The 21,050-nt window shown below is 44.2% G+C and overlaps 1 protein-coding gene across 1 annotated transcript in view; it reads right to left on the reverse strand.

Annotated features, from left to right (window-relative positions):
* Positions 1–4,061, reverse strand: part of LOC124794708 (ras-specific guanine nucleotide-releasing factor RalGPS2-like) — a 186,148-nt gene extending 182,087 nt beyond the window's left edge. The window contains 1 exon segment of the mRNA XM_047258283.1: positions 3,975–4,061. Within this exon segment, the coding sequence (XP_047114239.1) occupies positions 3,975–4,038 (64 nt within the window). The 5' untranslated portion in view covers positions 4,039–4,061.
* Positions 4,062–21,050: the final 16,989 nt, after the last annotated feature.

Raw genomic sequence — 21,050 nt, forward strand, 5'->3', positions numbered from 1 at the left:
TACACATCCCTACACGATTCTTTGGTTGCTTTGTCGGCTGTGTCGTTTCCTTGCATCCCACGTGTCTACGTACTCAGTAAAAGACCACCTGCTTGGGTCGGCGTTGGATGCGCTGTAAGGTGTCATGGACGATCTGAAACAACTGGTCTACTGGATACATGCTGTGGACCGCTTCTAGCGCACTTAACGATTCAAAACAGACAAACTTTGGGACTGTGATGCCTTTGAATCCATTCCAATATCGTCATAATGCGGTAAGACTCTGCATAAAAATTTGTTAAGTGTTCCGGAAGGCATACTTGAAACCCCATCCGGGATACAGCTGAACAGTGGAATGCCTTTCCTTGCTGGGGCCCATTCGTGTATACAACGATCACGGTTCAACTACATATCCATCGTATTACCTGTACAGACGCCAATTAACTTTGTCTATCTGTAGCAACTATCCAGAAATAGTGTACGTAGACAGGCAACATGCACCAATCGGGGCAAATTTGCCTCGTCATGTAACATTCATGACAATGTCGCCCCACCGCACGCACACCTCCAATGATACTCATTTACCGTATTTAAACTCCCCTAATGAGTGGTGCGATATTACCAACAGGGCTGCTATGGGAACATCGACAAGAGTCTTCAGTTTTACCACATTATCCCAGTATCGAGACATGTAGCAGGACAACGTGCCAGAGGCTGTTTCGTAGTACAATTTTTCTGATGTGTAGACAATAGATCTGCGCTACGAGAAGACAAAATATCTCCTCCCCTTGAAATACGTTAGCCTGTCAGCGCTTATTGCTCACACAAGTGCTGAATTTTTATGTGTACCGCACTCCTTGACACAGAATAGGATGGCTCACCGTGGATCAAATCAGAAAACAGATACTGAAATCCCAGCAGTAAGAGGATAGTATTGTTACACGCAAAAAAATGTCTGCCTTATTAAGATGTGCCGACTGAGCTGTAAACGAATAATAGGGTTTTTAATCATTCCTATCAGTCAAACAAGGGGTTTTTGCTTCATTGACGGAATATCGGGGATTTCTACTCTAGAGAATATAATAAAGACCACAAAAACGAACAACGAACAATCGGTACGCATGTAACAGCATGCACTACCTAGTATGTTCCAAAACGGAATCTTCCGGGACTCATACTTCGGGTCTATGGTGGCAGAAAGGTGTGATCAAGTGTTTTGGGTAGCCATTGGGCTAGGGACCGTTTTGTACACACAACAGGAAGATAGTCTTGCTACAACTATCGTATAATACAGGGTCAAAGTTTGAAAATTGCACACTTCCTCCAGCATCGGAAGATAGATTGATTCTTCTTGCATTAGATGTCGTCTACGGTGCGCCTTAAGAGATTTATGAAGTCGCTGTTTAGTTCGTAGGCCGTTCCTGAGAAAAACCGAAAAAAGCATTTTTCACCATTTTTTCGCCGTCAGCTGTGGATATCTAAATAACCGTAACAAATTGCTCAAATTTTAACGATATATTCTCTAGGCCTTTTTTCGAGAAAAAGCCCCATAGACATCGTTTCTGGGTACCAAAATGAGCCACCGATCCCAAGACGGTTATGCACATCATCTATAACCGTTTCCGATATACAGAGGTTCAAAGTTAATATACTTGTACTCGCAAAATACAAGCGTAAAATCCGGTGTGAAGCGAAACTGTAGTTCGTAACTTGACGTAACACGGATAAATATGTTAAGAGTCTCCGTTATCATCAGAATGGTTCTGGGAACCCATTGTTGTTGTACTGAAGCATATGCAAAACGTTTGTACACACAAAATCCGGTCTGAGGTGCAAAAATTACATAATTTTGCCTTCTTTCAATTTTACATAAGTAAACTACAAAAATTTTACTGATCCATGAAGCTCTTTTTCCTATGAGTGACATCCCCTGCTCTGCAAGGGGAGAAAAAGATAACCAGTGGAAAAATGCTCCTACTCCTGCACAAAAATGTCGAATGTGCTCCTGATTATTAAAAGACTGATAGAAAAATGGGATACCGTGTGCCTCAGTCTACCTACCGCAGCATCTATAAAAATTGCCCCTGAAATGTTGGCACCGATCATATCGCGCTTTTTATGCTGAAAGAGGAGACAGTGGCAGTGGGAAGGAGAAGACGGAAAAGTAATTAATAGTGGAAGATCGCAGAGAGTGGTTGTGGTATAAAAAGAAAAGAGGAAACAACAGCACTGTCAGAGAAAGGGAGGGACACAGTGGCAGCGGGACATAGTTGACAGTGACAGACAGTGCTAGAAAAGAAGAGTGGACATGGCAGTGATAGTGGAAAAGGAGACCGCATATAGGACGCTGGTGCGACCTACTCTTGAGTCCTGCTCGAGTGTTTGGGATACGTACCAAGTCGGATTGAAGGAAGACATCGAAGCAATTCAGAGGCGGGCTGCTAGATTTTTACCGACAGCTACGAACAACACGTAAGTGTTATGAAGATGCTTCGGGAACTGAAATGGGAATCCCTGGAAGGAAGGCGACGTTCTTTTCGAGAAACACTATTGAGAAAATTTAGAGAACCGGTATTTGAAGCTGACTGCCGAACAATTCTACTGCCGCGCGTAAAGATCACGAAGATACGAGAAATGAGGGCTTATAAGGAGGTATATAGGCAGTCGTTTTCGCGCGCTCTGTTTGCCAGTGGAACAGGAGGGGAAATGACAAGTAGTGGTACAGGGTAGCCTCCGCCACGCACCGTACGGTGGTTTGCGGAGTATCTGTGTAGACGTAGATATAAAGATGCAGAAGGGATAAAGAGAAGGAGAAAGTGCGTGAGAACCAGTGATAATGAGAGACAGTCTACGACAATGAGAACGAGGAAGAGACAGCGAGGGAGGGAGGGGGGGGGGGGGGAAGAGAGAGAGAGCTGCAGTGAGAAGGAATGAATGAAATAGTAGCAGCAAGAGAGAGTAAGAGGGAGACAATGACAGTGATGAGACACAGCAGTAGCAGGACAGAGCGAAGGAGACTTTGGCTGGGAGACACGAGACACTGACGGAGAGACACGAAGAGATGTCAATGAGTTTGGCTTGACAAACGAGTGAGAAGGGCAACTGTGAGTGGATGGGATGTGAGCGAGTTACAGGTGAGGGGGGGGGGGGGATGGGGGGGATCTTGTGGTAGAGGTGAGCTGCACGTTAATTGCATGTTAATAGGAGCGCGATTATGTTCGCATGCCAAAACTTTGAGAAAATTTTTAAGGATTCTGAGGAAGGGAGAATGAGGCTGCTGGTACCCCAGAGTCTGTTAACAAACAGGTGCGTTTTCGCTATTTTGTGCTCCAATATCAACATTTTTCCGCTGGAACATAATTTATCTCAAGGTGCACAGGCACTTAACAGCGTTCGACAGCGAATGAGATCCGGCTCTTGGACATATTTTTTTTTCACTAAAACACTAGGGCACACGGGTCAAAATTTTCCACTCTCCGCTTAGCTACAGTTGGTTTCGAAATTACTGACGCTTCTACACAGGACTTCGTTGAAGTAGTATGTCAAAACCTGACTGACAGACCTACGAAGTTTTACAAACAGTCTTCCAGGAGCTGGACGGTATAAACGTTTAGTTGTCAGTAGACATCTTGAGCTAAAAGCAGATGAGCCGCTTCGCAAGTTTAAGAAATGTATTGAAAATTGTTTTCAAAAGTAAAACAGGGCTTTCCCAGGCCTTTTTGGGTAACTTTAAGGAATCGAAATGTACTTTACACCACGTCACCACAGACCAATGAACGATAGAAACTTTACACGCACTGTAGTCAAAACGAAAGAGTAATGCGTTGTTAGTGTCAGGCCAATAACTGAATGGCAAACGCGTGTAGCAAAGGAACCAGGCTTCTTTATCGTGAAAGTTTGCGTCCAGTTATAAGAAAAAACTACCATAATACAAATAAACAACAGTTTTCTCACACTGATGGGGCGAAAATTGATGTACTAAAAATGCACCTTACCACGGACTGCCTTGAGCACTAGGCTCAGCGTGGTCTTCGTCAGTAGCATCAGGCGCTGGCGCATCTTTCCGCGTGTGACTGGCTCCATGCCCGAAACCCGACTGAGGCGGCAAGAAAGAATCAGGGCTCAGGTATCGGGCAGCAGGCTGCAGCTGCCACCCGCAGGTGGAGCAGATGCGGCGCGGACACCTGCCGCGGCGGCAGCTGGCCGGCCCAACACCCGGAGCGGCAACAGCTCGTGCCCACCGGGACAATCACTGCCTCAGCTGCCTTCCAGACGTCTTGTCTGAGGTGTGACGTAGCCTCGTGTTGCCCTTCTATTAGTCCGCAAGAGATGGATGACAAAGCGAGAGAGAAGAGCTGGTGTGCAGGTCAAGGATGAGAGGAGGGGGGGGGGGATGGGTGTGTAGGAAACCCTGCACATACTCCGCAAACCACTGTACAGTACTTGTAAATAATAGATTTCAGCTGTCAGTCGTCCTTTCTAAATGTTATTGGGAGATCTAGATTTCAGCTAGAAACTAGCCATTTTCAATGCTAAGAATACAAGAGGTACGCGGTTAGATGTCATAGAAAGTTGCAATTAATGGCTTAACTCATATGGTTTTTATATTACATACCACTATTATTTTTGATCAATGCATGCAATGCCTGTTGGTCGGGATTTATCCACAGTTAATTGAATACTACTGTTTGCGGAAGGCTGGCTGTATGGAGACCACATCGGTTGGTTACATGGTGCCATTTGTGTGAACTATGTATAAACCTCAAGGGAAGTAAACCACTTCAAATTTAATGACATAAAATGAAACATAAGGGAAATTTTTAAATTGTTGACCGACTTTTTCATATTTATCATCAAGTAATAAAATTGCCATGTTCACTCTCTGTGAGTCCTTCATTATTATTAAAACATTTAAATTACGTCAGGTGGGTAAAACTTTTTAAATTTTTTAAAAAATTTGTTAAAATTTATAAAATACTAGAAGCAATGGTTCAAATGGCTCTGAGCGCTATGGGACTTAACATCTGAGGTCATCAGTCCCCTAGAACTACTTAAACCTAACTAACCTAAGGACATCACACACATCCATGCCCGAGCCAGGATTCGAACCTGCGATCGCAGCGGTCGCGCGGTTCCAGACTGAACGGCCTAGAACCGCTCGGCCACTGCGGCCGGCACACTAAAAGACACATGCTGTATACACCTATTAGTTTATATGGCTTAAATATATATTTCTTTTTATATTATATCTCCCTTTATTAAAACATAATAAGTATTTTGTTCATCATATTTACTAAATAGTTCATAGGTGGCGCCAAAACATCAGTCAGATGCATGGTTACTGCAATTTGGCTATCCCAAATTGTAAGAACCATGCATCTGACTGATGTTTGGCGCCATCTATAAACAATTTAGTAAATATGATGAACAATATACTTATGTTTTAATAAAGGGAGATATAATATAAAAATAAACATATATTTAAGCCATATAAACTAATAGTTGTATACAGCACGTGTCTTCTAGTGTTTTATAAATTTTAACAAATGTTTAAAAAAATTTAAAAAGTTTTACCCACCTGACGTACTTTAAATGTTTTAATAATAATAAAGGGCTCACAACGAGTGAACATGGCAATTTTATTACTTGATGATAAATATGAAGAAGTCGGACGACAATTTAAGAATTTTACTTATGTTTCATTTTCTGTATTTAAATTTGAAGTAGCTTACTTTCCTTGAGGTTTATACGTAGTTCACACAAATGGCGCCATGTAACCAACCGATGTGGTCTCCATACAGCCAGCCTTCCGCAAACAGTAGTATTCAATTAACTGTGGATGAATCCCGACCAACAGGCATTACATGCATTGATCAAAAATAATAGTGGTATGTAATATAAAAACCATACGAGTTAAGCCATTAATTGCAACTTTTTATGACATCTAACTACGTACCTCTTGTATTCTTAGCATTGAGAATGGCTAGTTTCTAGCTGAAATCTAGATCTGCCAATAAAATTTAAAAAGGACGACTGATAACTGAAATATATTGTTTACAAGTCAATATAACAGTCGCTGAGTGCAACAGCCTTCTGAATGGAAGGTAACCTGACTGTACAGTACGTTTTGGACGGCATTTTGCACCTCTATTACACCCATCCTTTCCTTTCCTACAAGATTTGTATATGGAGCGTGGCAAAATGATGAGCCATATTATGTGTTTTCAAACGCCCTGTGCATATTTTACCATATGCGAAACAAACCGCTGGAAAAATGTCTTGCAACACCTACATATCTGCGAGCTGAGGTACAAGCGCGACAGCGAATGCTAGAACAAGCCTTATGAAACTAAAAGAGAAACTTTAGTTAGAAATAAATAAAACAATAACCAAAACGAAGGTAGTGTGTTGGAAAGTGCTCATATTTGCACACTTGTGAAATCAAAATCTGCTCCTGGGTAACATTCGATATTATTTTGTTCCAGCCCGAGGATTCCAACACGGGCCGACACTCCGAGGCGCGTTGTACACGACGTGAACGAGACGTTACTGCTGCAGTCTATACAACTCTTCAACAACGACCCTCCCGACATCGGCCAGTGTGTCAAGAGCGCTCCAGAAAACACACTCAGTCGCGTTCCCGTCAGCAGATACGTAGGTCATACCACTCGGTTTGCATCCTGCCTCCAGCAGCGAGGTGTTCAACAGGTGTGCTCACACATTATCGCCTTGGAAGACTTGCGATTTGGCGAAGTGTTGACTGTACTCAAACTGCCCTCGATAGCGATGAGATATCCGACGTGATAACGGCCCAGAACATGACTATCCTATCTCCCACCTGATCCTTGGAGGCAGGACTCTCGAGACGTGTTCTGGATCTCCACACTTTTCTACGACGAACGAAGAAACCCGACGTCACTGATCCAGATTCCGCTCCAGGGGTCTTCTAGTCCAACTTCTTCTCGCTCCATCGAGCTGAAAGGTTTGTACTGTTGTTCGTAATGGATTTCCCAAAATCAGATTGATCGTGAGGAGTTAGGAAAGTACTACCTGGGTCGAAACAACCCCCCAGGTGCCTCAAAAAGGCAGCGCGCTATTCTGTAGTATTTTCCTCGGGATATCTAGGAACCAAAATTTGTAGGCACCGGTCATCAGCTAGTTTTCTTGACTGTGGGCAACCATTGCGAATCATATCTTCAAAGTTGCATCTTCGAGTACCGTCGTTGTGATATACGATATATACCAATCAGGTGGGCATCATCCTGCACTGACAATCTTTCTTGCTGTGAACTGGAAACATGCGCACTGTCTAAGGCTGAAATGTTGACAGACTGAACTCTGTTCACAAGTCGTATTGTTCCGTTAACGATTAGAGACACCGAAATCTACTGAAATGCACTAGGAACGTAGGTTTGCTTTATTTCCATTATACACGTGGTCGGAATATACAGGGTGTTTAAAAAAATACTTTTACTAACTTTGGGGACGGGTCGCCCAAAAGCAAAACAAGAAAAAAGGTTTACACAAAACCATGTCCGAAAATCCTTCGTTTTCGAGTAATTAATCACAACTGACGTTCGACGGCTTTCCAGGAACAATTCAGCAACTTCAATTATCTATGCTCCCGTTTGATTCACTGTATGCTAGATGGTATTTTGTTGCCAAGGAAGCTTGTTTATATTCGTCATTCGTCTGTCCTCAACGTGTCCATTGTGTACATATATTAAATAAAGGTTATAAATTAACTGAAAGTGCTGTGTTCAAACATGGCACGATATTCATTTCGTGAGCAGACATGGTTGTCGTGTACGGCCGCGCGAGTAGTAACGGACGAGAGGTTGCACGTCTGTATCAGACGACCTTTCCAGACCAAAGACAGCCGACTCATCCAACCTCCGATGCTGTGCATCGTCTAGTTGCCGAGACAGGAATCATAGCACCACAGATTACTGACCGAAGAAGACCATGTGTTGCTCATACGACTCACCAGGAAGAGCACGTTCTATAGGCTGTAAAAGAAGAGCCAGGTATGAGCGCAAGACAAATAGCTCTGTCATGTGGTACACCAAGTTCAGCGTGGAGAATACTTTACGAGCAACTCATGTATCCGTATCACCCACCATGGGAGAAGTTTTACCGACGGTTTGTTACGGAAACTGCCAATTCGTTGTCTGCCGCTTCAAATTTGTTTGCAGACGAGGCAAGGTTTGAAAGAGATGGAATAACAGATTTCCACAACTAACGTGTATGAGCTGATTGCAGTCTTCGTGCTACAATACAGGCTACAGTGTCAGTTTAACATTACTGTGTGGGCTGGAATTGTAGTTGACTGAATGGAAGGGCCATACATCCGCCCAGCACGTCTTACAGCTGGCAGACACGTTATTCAGAACACCCTCCAAGACTTAATGGAAATTGTGCCCCTGGAAATAAAAGGCAGCACGTGGTTTATGCAAGACGCAGTTCCAGGACATTTCAGTCTCAGTGTTCGAGGTACAGCGGCTTTTATCTGTCATGAGACGGACAGGTAGAAGAGGATTAGTTCCATGGCCTACACGTTCCACCGACCTCAGTCCTTTGGATTATCATCTCTGAGGCACCTTCAACAATTAGTCTATGCAGCTGTATGCTTTCGGACATATGTTTATATGAACTTCCTTGTTTTGTGTAAAGAACCTTTTCCCAAAGTTAGTGAAAGCGTTTTTGAAGTATCCTGTGTAGAGGGACTCTACAAGGAACAAGGAACATGAATTGAAGACAATGTTGAACAACAGCAAGAGCAAGTAGATGAAGCGAAGTGGGAGGTAAGACACTGCGAGTAGAATTTGTCAGACCATTGAAACGTCTGAGTCAAAACAAGACCTCTCGAGTATATATTGTTCCCCCAAGAGTTATTGCGATTCTCCTCAGTACTACTTATTACAAAGATATTTCCCGGTTATGCAAGATATATGAGACAGGCGAAGTCACTCAGGTATCAAGAAGAATTAAATTCCAGTTACAAGGAAAACTGGTGCTGACAGGTCTGAATATTGTTAATAAGTCATTACAGAAGAATGGAAAAACTAGAAGAAACCGAATTGGGGGAAGAACAATTTGGGTTCCGGAGAGACAGTACCGACTTTACGACTTGTCTTAGAAGACCAGTTAAAGGTAGGCAAATGTAGTTCAAATGGCTCTGAGCACTATGGGACTTAACTTCTAAGGTCATCAGTCCCCTAGAACTTAGAACTACTTAAAGCTAACTAACCGAAGGACATCACACACATCCATGCCCGAGGCAGGATTCCAACCTGCGACCATAGCGGTCGCGCGGTTCCAGACTGTAGCGCCTAGAACGGCTCGGCCACCCTGGCCGGCGGCAAATGTAGTCTTGTAGCCTTTGAAACTGTTGATTGGAATACACTCTTTGAAATTCCGAGCGTATCAGAAATAAAATGTAGGGAGCAGAAGGTTGTACACAACTCAGAAAAAAACAGACTGCTGTTTTAAGAGCGGAAGGACATGAAAGGGAAATGGTAGTTGAGAAGGGTGTGAGACAGGGTTGTAGCCAATTTCCCAGTCCTTCAATTTGTACATTGGGCAGTCCGTAAAGGAAACGAAAGAGAAATTGGGAAAAGGAATTAAAAGTTCAGGAAGAAGTTGAGGTTTGTATATGACGTAATCTGTCGCAGACAGCAAAGGACTTTGAAGATCAGTTGAAGAGAATGGGTAGTGCCTTGAAAGTACGAAACAAGATTAATATAAAAATATATTAAACATGGGTAATGTAATGTAGCCGCATTAAATCGGACGATAGAGAGGGAACTGAAGTAATTAAATGACACACTGAAAGTAGCAGATGAGTTTTGCTACTGAGCAGCAAAATAACTGTATGCTGTATTCCGCCGCCGTTTCAAATGATTTGGTGTAGTTTCTATATTCTCGTTTACACTAACCTTACGCATTAAAACAATTTAAAAATCTTACATCAGATTGAAGGAGGGGTGTGTGTGCCGTGTAAGATACCCTTCGCCCTTCCATTGCTAGGGAAACAATAAAAAAAACAGTCTAGAGTGTCCTGCGCTATGAACTGGGCAGCCGTAATAGTTCAATAAAATCTTCTCGGTTTACAAACCGAGTCAATTCGAATAAAACACTCGAGCTTTCGATAGCTGTCTCCGCCATTAACAGGAGTTACGACCACTGACTGCCGGGGCCGAAAAGATGTCCTGCTTGCACTGAGGTGACAACTCGTAGGACAGCGATATGCATAAATACAGATGGCAGTAGTATCGCGGCCACAACGTATAAAAAAGGGCAGTGGACTGGTGGAGCACTCAGGTGAATCATGTGAAAAAGTCTTGACAATGGCCGCCGTCGGGCGATAACAGACTTTGAACGCGGAATGGTAGTTGGAGCTAGACGCATGGGATATTCGATTTCGGAAATCGTTATGGATTGAATATTCCGAATCCTCAGTGTCAAGAGTGCGCCGAGAGAATACCAAATTTCAGGCATTATCTCTCACCACGGCCGATAGCCTTCACTTAATGACCGAGGCTAGCGGGTTTTGCAAAGATTTCTCAGTGCTAACAGAACATAAAAGCAGCACTGCGTGAAATAACCGCAGAAATCAACGTGGGGCGTCCGACGAACGTGTCCGTTAGGGCAGTGCGGCGAGTTTTGGCGTTAATGGACTACAGCAGCAGACCGCCTTACCTAACATCACATCATATCACATCATCACCTGCAGCGCCTCTTCTCGACTCGTGACTATCGGTTGGACCCTAGACGACTAGCCTGGCCAGACGAACCCCGATTCCAGATGGTAAGAGTTGATGGTAGTGTTCGAGTATGGCGCAGACTCTATGAAGCCGTGGATCCGAGCTGTCAACAAGGCACTGCGCACACTGGTGGTGGCTCCATAATGGTGTGGGCTGTGTTTACACGGAATGGACTGGACCCTCTGGCCCAACGGAACCGGTCATTTACTGGAAATGGTTATGTTCGGCTACTTTGAGACCATTTGCAGCCATTCGACGATGTAATTTTTATCGATGAGAATGCGTCATGTCACCGGGTCACACTTGTCGCGATCGGTCTGCAGAACATTCTGGACAATTCGAGCGACGTGAATCCCACCGAGGGTCGTTCATGCACGAAACCCAGCACCGGCAACACTTTCGCACAAAGGCAGCATGGCTCAGTATCTCTGTAGGGCACTTCCAACGACTTGTTGAGTCCGTGCCATGTCGAGCTGCTGCACTACTCCGGGAAAAAGTAGGTCCGACATATTATGAGGTATCCCACGACTTGTCACCTCAGAGTAATGGTGGCGCCTGGAACCTTCCAGAGAGGGCCGGAGTGCTGCATGCGCGGGAGGCAGGTTGGGCAGCTGCTAGCCGGTCCGTACCGCCGCAGGACTGGGTAACGACCCGAGACGTGAGGGGTCGGGCGCCACGTTGGAAGTGCCGCTCCCGCGTCACTACAAAACGTCAAGCCTACCGTCAAGATTTTATCGAAGTCTGACACCGCGAAAGATTCCGAGGATATCCATAATTCTGATGTCCCACGTTCCTTATTGTGTCCAACGCTATCTTTTAACACTGTTAGAAGATACGTTAGAAAGCTGGTGTATACCCTGGTAGGCAGTGCCTCGTCTATGGAAAACTGCTCTGCGATACGACAGATAGCATTAAATGCTGCGCTACATACATAATAATCATGATTCTACTCCCCAGAGCAATGATGATACCTGAGTTAACTGTCTTGATATCGAGATACCCAGCTATGCGGCAGGGCAGAACAGCTACCCCTGCTCCCTCCAGCCTTAAAAGCGGGCTTCAAAAATTCGATTTTTAGATTTTAGCATATTTGAAATGCCTGGTCTTTCCTGCGTGAAACAGTTTCTGTTTTATATAAATACGACAATTTTTTCGTGAGATATGATGGTTTTCCTGACACGCGGTCTTTACCAGAATGATCCTGACACTTGGTGCAAGTACATGAGAAGTGCCAGATATGACCACAAACATTCTTTACCTGCATTAGTAATGAATGAAATTAAACCCATATTTAGAGACATTTGTTAAGATACCTTGTTGAAGAAATGTATTCATGGGAACCCCAAAATTTAAATGAATGTGTGAATTCTGTCATTTGGAACGGTTACCGAAACTGTATTTGTTCAGCTTACAACCCTCAAATTTGGTGTTTATGATGCTATTTGGCCGGCCGGAGTGGCCGCGCGGTTAAAGGCGCTTCAGTCTGGAACCGCGCGACCGCTAAGATCGCAGGTTCGAATCCTGCCTCGGGCATGGATGTGTGTGATGTCCTTAGGTTAGTTAGGTTTAAGTAGTTCTAAGTTCTAGGGGACTTATGACCACAGCAGTTGAGTCCCACAGTGCTCAGAGCCATTTTTTTGATGCTATTTTATGCTTCAATGATGGTGTAATTAGAAAACTGGAAGTTTTGGAATTACTGGGCATAAAATTTAGTGGAAATACTGCAAAATCCTTGGTGAAAATAGATAAAGAGAGAATCTGCAAAGCAGATATTACTAATTTAAAATGCACGAAAGAAGCCAACAGAAAAGAAGAGGGAGCAAGAGAAGAAAAGAAGATCAGTATGATTCAGATGATGCTCAGTATGGTGCAGGAAAATATTAGTGGCAAGTAATTCTCATCAAGAACTATACTACAATTGCAATATTAAACTTTAAATGGATTTTTCTCAAAACATTTTTTTTATTTTCAGGAATCATTATTTGATAAACTAATGAGATTAGAAACATGAAATTCGGTCGATTTGTACTGCAGATGGTAATAAGTTGTTACAAGTAAATTGAGAACCACCAAACAATTAGAAACTGTTTTATAATAATTAATGTACAAAAAAAAGTTAAATTTTACTAGTGAAAGAATAATTTTTTTTTCTTCAAAACCATACGACGTATTATGTTCATTTTACTTTTAAGTTGAGGCACGTATGTTATACATATGCAGCAAATATTTCATTGTTTTATCACTTATAGTCCTTTTGAAAAGTGTACGTATTCAAAGGGTAAAATAGCATTGGCAGAATAGGGATAAAACTGCCTTCCGTCTCCCCTTAAGTAAACCTAAACAACAATAGCAACAGCAACAGCATTCTCTGCAAATCGAACTTGCATATTCCACACAGACGTAACAGTTTCAAGACAGCCAGAACATGTAATGGATACTGACTAGTAGAGCGGTGTTTAAGTACAGCATTGTTTTCGTGGAACCTTCCCGCCTCTCCTCGCTCGAATCCTTGATAAGCTAACTAGTCCCAGAAACCTACGACTCCTTTGTGACGCACATCTCACGTCTGTTCTGTAAAAACGACACGAATATCCTTTTCAAGGTAAGCGCAATTGATACTATTAATTGTTTCCCTAAATATTAGAATTATTTGCATACGCTACCTCTGAGTGTCACTGTGCATACTTATATCCCGATGTGCAATTTTAGGCGACTCACTCCTGTTGAAGAGCACAGAAGAGCTGTTTTGCAGACTAGTTCTTCCCTGGCCATCTTCATAATAATCATACACTTGCAATGCAGCAGCACGTAATGCCTATACAGTTTTGGTTTCAGCTGAACGTAGGTCTATCTCAGTAGCTTAATTATACCGCACTGAAAATTGGATAAGTGTTAGGTTTGCGTCTACGTCCAGCAAAGTCACGTTAAAAATGAAAAAAAAAAGCACTCGGTCTTCAGGCCACGAGTGGCCTTCCGGGACCATCCGACCGCCATGTTGTCCTCAGTGGAGGATGCGGATAGGACGAGCGTGTGGTCAGCACACCGCTCTCCCTGTAGTTATGATGGTATTCTTGACCGAAGCCGCTACTATTCGGTCGAGTAGCTCCTCAATTGGCATCACGAGGCTGAGTGCAGCCCGAAAAACGGTAACAGCGCATGGCGGTCTGGATGGTCACCCATCCAAGTGCCGACCACGCCCGACAGCGCTTAAATTCGGTGATCTCACGGGAACCGGTGTATCCACTGCGGCAAGGCCGTTGCCTACGTTAAGAATGAAGAGAGTAGCAATTAAGTTTTACTGAAGATAGGGCAGTTGTAAATCCACAGATCCTCGATTTGACGAAACCACAGTTGCGAATTCAGGCAATGCCAAACTTACATTTTAATCTGCATTGTTTTGAGCAGGATTTGACTATAATTTTTAATCACTTTCAAGTATTGTGGCTATTTCTTTCCGTGATTTCCTTCAAGACGACGGAAAGGCAATAGTCTGTTTGTTATACAATTATTACACATTCCATGTTCCGTCGAGGAGTGTAATGATACACCATAAAGTGTACCATTTATGCCATTGTAGCAGTGAGGTACGTATCAGGTTCGGAGAGAAACGTAAAACGGGAGGTGCGGGCAAACAGGAAGCCATAGCTACGGGTGAACCACGTGTTGGCTCCTCGTCACTCGATACCGCAAGAGCGAACACAGGCCGAAGAGGAAGAGAATAACATGCTCCCCAGCAGCGTCGAAAGGGAGAACAGGGGAACACTGTTCCCACCCACCCACCACCATTCCTTTCTTACGGCTACTGAGCGCTCCTCCATCCTAAGAGTACAGCCTCTACTCTGAGTTATCATTCCCGTCCCAGTTTAAATTATGTAATATTTTATGTCAACTCCGAGTCAGAGAAAACGCACAGGATAACAGGCAGACGGAATATTTTAGCAACTTCATTACATGGTAAATATTTTCATAGTCATTGTACATTACCGGACGATTTCCTGAAGCTGTATTTCCGCCTACACTGAACAACAATACGTTGTCATATCACTACTTCGAAGAAGAAATTTTAAGTTTTTAAACCAACCTTAGAAGCAATCCAAAGATTTCCTTGTGTAATACGACAAACGTCCAGGAAGTGCTTACATAGTCGCCAAGCCGTTTTAAGCGGGTTTCTCCAAGAAAGATTACACGTCCTTATCTGGTGGCAATGTGTTGGTGGTAGTTTCGGGCGATACGCAACCAGTCAGTTGTGTCTAAAGTTGATTCGCGTACATCGAGTATTCTTTCATCGATGGTAAAGTGATTACGTCGCATAGCGATTCGCTATGCACAAACTTGCGTAAGATTGACTAGTATCTGACTGAAGACGACGACGACGATAATGATAAGATGTCGTAGTCAACAGGAACAGCGAACATGCGCGCGCCGCATACCGTGTGTAGCACGTCGACGGCTTTAGCAGACATCTTTTATCCAGAGAATGAAGGAGAGCGACAGTTGGTCATAAAATTTTGACGAGAAGTCAATCTTTTTACGAGGTACGTGGGCTGTAGTTTATGCGCCAATTGCAATTTTTACGGGATAACATGCACTAGCCTCCTCGCAATCTTCCTCGCTGTTACTGTCTCCTGGTTTCTCCCGCCGATTGCTGCTCGTTTCGTAGCGGACTTAAACACGTTCGTTGACTACATCTTCAGAGCAGGTACCTGCAATTCCACAATAAGACAACGCTTTCAATTCAACATCAGGAAAAATTCGAGGAGCCGCGGTCATACGTTTACTTTACGCACATAGCTGGTGGTTAGGTACTACAATGGTCCACACTTCTTTCACAGATCTTGTGTCTATATGTTCAGAAACCATCAGGACCGAAACTTCCCACGAAAATTAGTCACAAATTTTTTTTTACATGTCTGCCGTACTATTAAACTAATGCAATAACAAACCAATAACATGAGACTTTAATAAAAAGAGAACAAAAACCTTGTATTGGTCGAACTTTGTTTATCAAATCGTTTTGTCTCAATGCAGAGCCAAAAATCCTACAGTGAAAATTTAACAGTTTATCGAAATTGTTGCCTGAACAAGGTTTTAATTCGTTCGGGTACGTAACAAACTTCTGCGTCCGTCCCATCTTGTATTAATAACAAATCGGCTTACGAAGTTACAGCCTCATCATCAGTACAACGGCATCAAAATATACAAGGTTAATCACCTAAAACTTCTACCGCAAATATCGTGGAAATGGAAAGTGCTATTGACGTGCGGTTTTCACAAAATGGGTTGGCAGTCAGGGGCTTGTATTCTTAGCCAATCAGCATATTGTAATAATACTTAGTGTATTTTGTGCAACAAACACTTTTTAAATGGAACAATGCCTATTGATATTAACTAATTAAAAGTAGGGTAAATTAGAATTTCAGATGCGTCTGTTGTACCGATACTTGTACAATACCTGTAGTAGCACACACTCAAGAACTACGTAAGTGCATACACTAGTTAGGTGGATTCTGAACAGTAACGAGAGAACTGACCATCACCAGTTGTGTTCAAAATGAGCACCGGCAGCGGCAATACACGATTCCAGTCTGGTACGGAACGACTGCTGCAAACGTGCTAGCATTTCAGCGGAGATGTCCGAGCAGGCTACGGTATCTCTACAGCCATCTAGTGTATGTCCTTGTAGACATCGTTTTCCAGCTTTCCCTACAGGAAGAAGTCTACCGGCATCCAATCCGGGCAACGGGCAGGCCAAGGTACACGTCGTCCGCGTCCAGTCGAAATACACTCCTGGAAATTGAAATAAGAACACCGTGAATTCATTGTCCCAGGAAGGGGAAACTTTATTGACACATTCCTGGGGTCAGATACATCACATGATCACACTGACAGAACCACAGGCACATAGACACAGGCAACAGAGCATGCACAATGTCGGCACTAGTACAGTGTATATCCACCTTTCGCAGCAATGCAGGCTGCTATTCTCCCATGGAGACGATCGTAGAGATGCTGGATGTAGTCCTGTGGAACGGCTTGCCATGCCATTTCCACCTGGCGCCTCAGTTGGACCAGCGTTCGTGCTGGACGTGCAGACCGCGTGAGACGACGCTTCATCCAGTCCCAAACATGCTCAATGGGGGACAGATCCGGAGATCTTGCTGGCCAGGGTAGTTGACTTACACCTTCTAGAGCACGTTGGGTGGCACGGGATACATGCGGACGTGCATTGTCCTGTTGGACCAGCAAGTTCCCTTGCCGGTCTAGGAATGGTAGAACGATGGGTTCGATGACGGTTTGGATGTACAGTGCACTATTCAGTGTCCCCTCGACGATCACCAGTGGTGCACAGCCAGTGTAGGAGATCGCTCCCCACACCATGATGCCGGGTGTTGGCCCTGTGTGCCTCGGTCGTATGCAGTCCTGATTGTGGCGCTCACCTGCACGGCGCCAAACACGCATACGACCATCATTGGCACCAACGCAGAAGCGACTCTCATCGCTGAAGACGACACGTCTCCATTCGTCCCTCCATTCACGCCTGTCGCGACACCACTGGAGGCGGGCTGCACGATGTTGGGGCGTGAGCGGAAGACGGCCTAACGGTGTGCGGGACCGTAGCCCAGCTTCATGGAGACGGTTGCGAATGGTCCTCGCCGATACCCCAGGAGCAACAGTGTCCCTAATTTGCTGGGAAGTGGCGGTGCGGTCCCCTACGGCACTGCGTAGGATCCTACGGTCTTGGCGTGCATCCGTGCGTCGCTGCGGTCCGGTCCCAGGTCGACGGGCACGTGCATCTTCCGCCGACCACTGGCGACAACATCGATGTACTGTGGAGACCTCACGCCCCACGTGTTGAGCAATTCGGCGGTACGTCCACCCGGCCTCCCGCATGCCCACTATACGCCCTCGCTCAAAGTCCGTCAACTGCACATACGGTTCACGTCCACGCTGTCGCGGCATGCTACCAATGTTAAAGACTGTGATGGAGCTCCGTATGCCACGGCAAACTGGCTGACACTGACGGCGGCGGTGCACAAATGCTGCGCAGCTAGCGCCATTCGACGGCCAACACCGCGGTTCCTGGTGTGTCCGCTGTGCCGTGCGTGTGATCATTGCTTGTACAGCCCTCTCGCAGTGTCCGGAGCAAGTATGGTGGGTCTGACACACCGGTGTCAATGTGTTCTTTTTTCCATTTCCAGGAGTGTATTTAGAAACAATTCGTGACGACATGCAGAAGTACTTCGTGCACTATGGGCTGGACAGCCATTACGTTGGGTACCACAGGTTCCTCCTAGTCTGCAGAGGAACGTCTTCTAGCATCCGTGGGAGACGGCCTGTTAGGAGACTGCGATGTTTGTGCGCTTTTATTCTTCCGTCTATTAAAAACGGGCCTATAAGCTGACGGCGCACTATCCCACACCACACGTTTACACTACATGGAGGCTGATGTTTCACCTGGCAAATCCAACGGGACTGTTAACAGACCTATAGTGCATGCTTAGGTGGTTTAGATGGCCATTATTGGTAAATGTGGCTTCATCACTCAACAATATACATGATACATCTGGAATATCCTGTTTTAATGTACAGAAATTAACACGATTCTCATTATCTTCTCGATGGAGCTCTTAATGGAGAGAGATGTGACAGAGATGGAGAATGCATAGGAAACTTGCCCGACTCGTGCCACTTCCTCGTGTGCTTGCGCGGAGCTAACGTGCGGATCAAATGCCAAAGTAGTAAGAACATTAATTTCCTCCTCTTCTGTCGTCACGTATTTGCTTCTGTTACGTTGTGTATACGTTACACTACCACTTTCACGTTACTGGTTGAAGAGGTTGATAAACAACTGCCGTAATTGTTGAGTCGATTAGGATATCTAGTAGCTTATACCGAACAAGAGCTAACTGCGTTCTTCATACACTGGCTACAGCATGAGCATGTCTGATTTTTCTGCACTGGTAAATCCCGTAGTCCACCCACGACCTACTGACCAGAGTCGTAACGCATTCAAGGAACACACAAGCACACTGTAAGCAAACATAACATTGTACCTAGTAACTACATAGGTTGAATGGTACAAACGAGTGTCGGCGTGAAAACTTTTCAAAATACGATATCTTGTAAAAGTTTCTCGCTAGAATCATGCAACAAACACTACTTACATTCTAATTTACTGTACTTTTAGTTTGTTAATGTCAGTAGGCGTTGTTCCGTTTAAAAAGTGTCTGCTTGCACAAAAAATACACTATCCAAGTATTACGACAATCTATTGACTGGCTAACAATGCGAGCCACACCCGACTAATCAGTTCTGTGAAAACCGCACATCAATGGCACTTCCCATTTCCGCAATATTTGCAGTGTGAGTTTTAGAGGAATCACCCTGTGCACTCCGAAAGTCACTGTACAGTACATAGTGGAGGATACTTCACAAACCGATATTCGACTTCTCGTCCTATTTCATTCGCGAATAAAGTTAAGGTAGAACGACCGCCTATGTGCTTCCGTCCGCGCTCTGACCTGTCTGTATCTTATTCTCATGATCCCTAGGCGAGTCGAGTACGATGGTGGCTGCACAACGGCCGCACAGTCTTCTTCGAATACAGGTTCTCTAATTTTACCAAGCAAGGTGTCGCGGTAACTACGTCGACTTTCTCCCTAGAATTCCCATATCAGTTCCCCAAGAACTTCCCTTACACTTTCGTTACGATCCCAGCAACTAGTCACTGAATTCGTTCGATTTCTGTTGGCGTGCCTACATGGTAAGGACTCCGAACACTGCACCAGTAAGATAAAAAGTTCTCGGTTAACTTGGCACCTCAAATTCGGATAAAATCCCAGACCTTCGACGACTGCTTGCCTCGTCGACGTCAGAGGCTGCGTCTGACTGTTGTGAAACAAGTGATGCTCTCACTCTTATGCTCAGAGGACGGCATCTAACTGTCTAGGTTACGTAGTGAAGATGGTGCACGTTGAGTGACGCCCTATACGTCCATGGATTACGATTACGATTGCCCTCGCTGTTAAGAGTCGTTTTCGGTACCACCACATTCATCAGTCCCAATATTTCGATGCGAGAGCCAGAATTCTCGTACGTTCGAACGTAATATTTTGTATATTTAGCCGGTTGTTCTCGGCCACCGCTGATTTTTCAGAATTGCTGTGTTTAAGGCTACGTTCATGATCAAAAACAGCGATCGGTAATAGCCCGTATAGCCCCACATGATAGCTGTCACACTCGCTAGGAGTATTATAAATTCCTGGACTCGAAGGCCGAGATTAACAGGTTGCAATATTTTTTTTTTAATTTTTGGGCGCAAGAACAACTGAGGTCATAAGCGCCCATGCCATAACCTTAGAACACCAATTAGTAAACGAAGTTAAAGGCGACTATATGTATCGACGGAAGGACAGAGCTATAAACGACGACTTCCCCATGGAGAAAGATCTACAAAATTCCTTAAAGAACTGGCGATTTACTGATCTCTAAGAGAGTAAATCTTTTACGTAGTCTCACCATACTGAAAAATGTACTGAATAAATGTTAATAACTGCAAAACTAATGAACGATTTCACGACTGCAAGAAAAAAAATCTTAGATATCATAAAAACTCTATCTGTCTCAAAGGAAGAAAGGACTAGCAACCCGCTAAAGAAATTTCATTAGGGCACCGTAAGGTGCAGAAGAAGCAGTTAGCACTCTGTAATGCCAAAACTTAAGCACCTCTTCTATTAAATAAAGTACAATTAGTAGGACAGTATTAAACTTATATGTACTCAGGGGCATTCGCAGCTACAGTAAACAACTACAGTGGTGGCTAAGAAAAAACCATCGCATGGCGAATGATTTCAAGTGGTTCAGCGTGAAATGTCACGATAAAAACTCAAGCCGATCGAAGCGCCCTCACTCCCAGGTTCAATAAACAGGGCTGATCAAAAAGAAAGAACAGATTTCAAACATTTACTGCTTCCAAACTACAAAAGATAGAAACACAATTCCAACGGTCGTGGAAAGAGAAAAGCTCAAATTTTTATCTATTCAATGTGAACACCATATGTTATACGACAAATATCAAAATGGTGGCTTATTTCCTGCCACACACGAAGCAGCTGGTCTCTCGTTATCGAATTCAAAGCTTTAACAATGCTATGTCCCAGACTTTCAAGAGTGTCAGGCGATTTCTCTAAGCACGTCCGACGTTGGCTGAATTACACCATTCCAGAACGTTGGTTTGGATGAGAAAGAGCAGAAGATGAACTTCATCGCCGTTGGTCTCCCAGATCTCCCACCTTATGACTTCTG

The sequence above is a fragment of the Schistocerca piceifrons genome, chromosome 4 (genome assembly GCF_021461385.2).
Source record: "Schistocerca piceifrons isolate TAMUIC-IGC-003096 chromosome 4, iqSchPice1.1, whole genome shotgun sequence".
In the NCBI taxonomy this organism is placed as follows: domain Eukaryota; kingdom Metazoa; phylum Arthropoda; class Insecta; order Orthoptera; family Acrididae; genus Schistocerca; species Schistocerca piceifrons.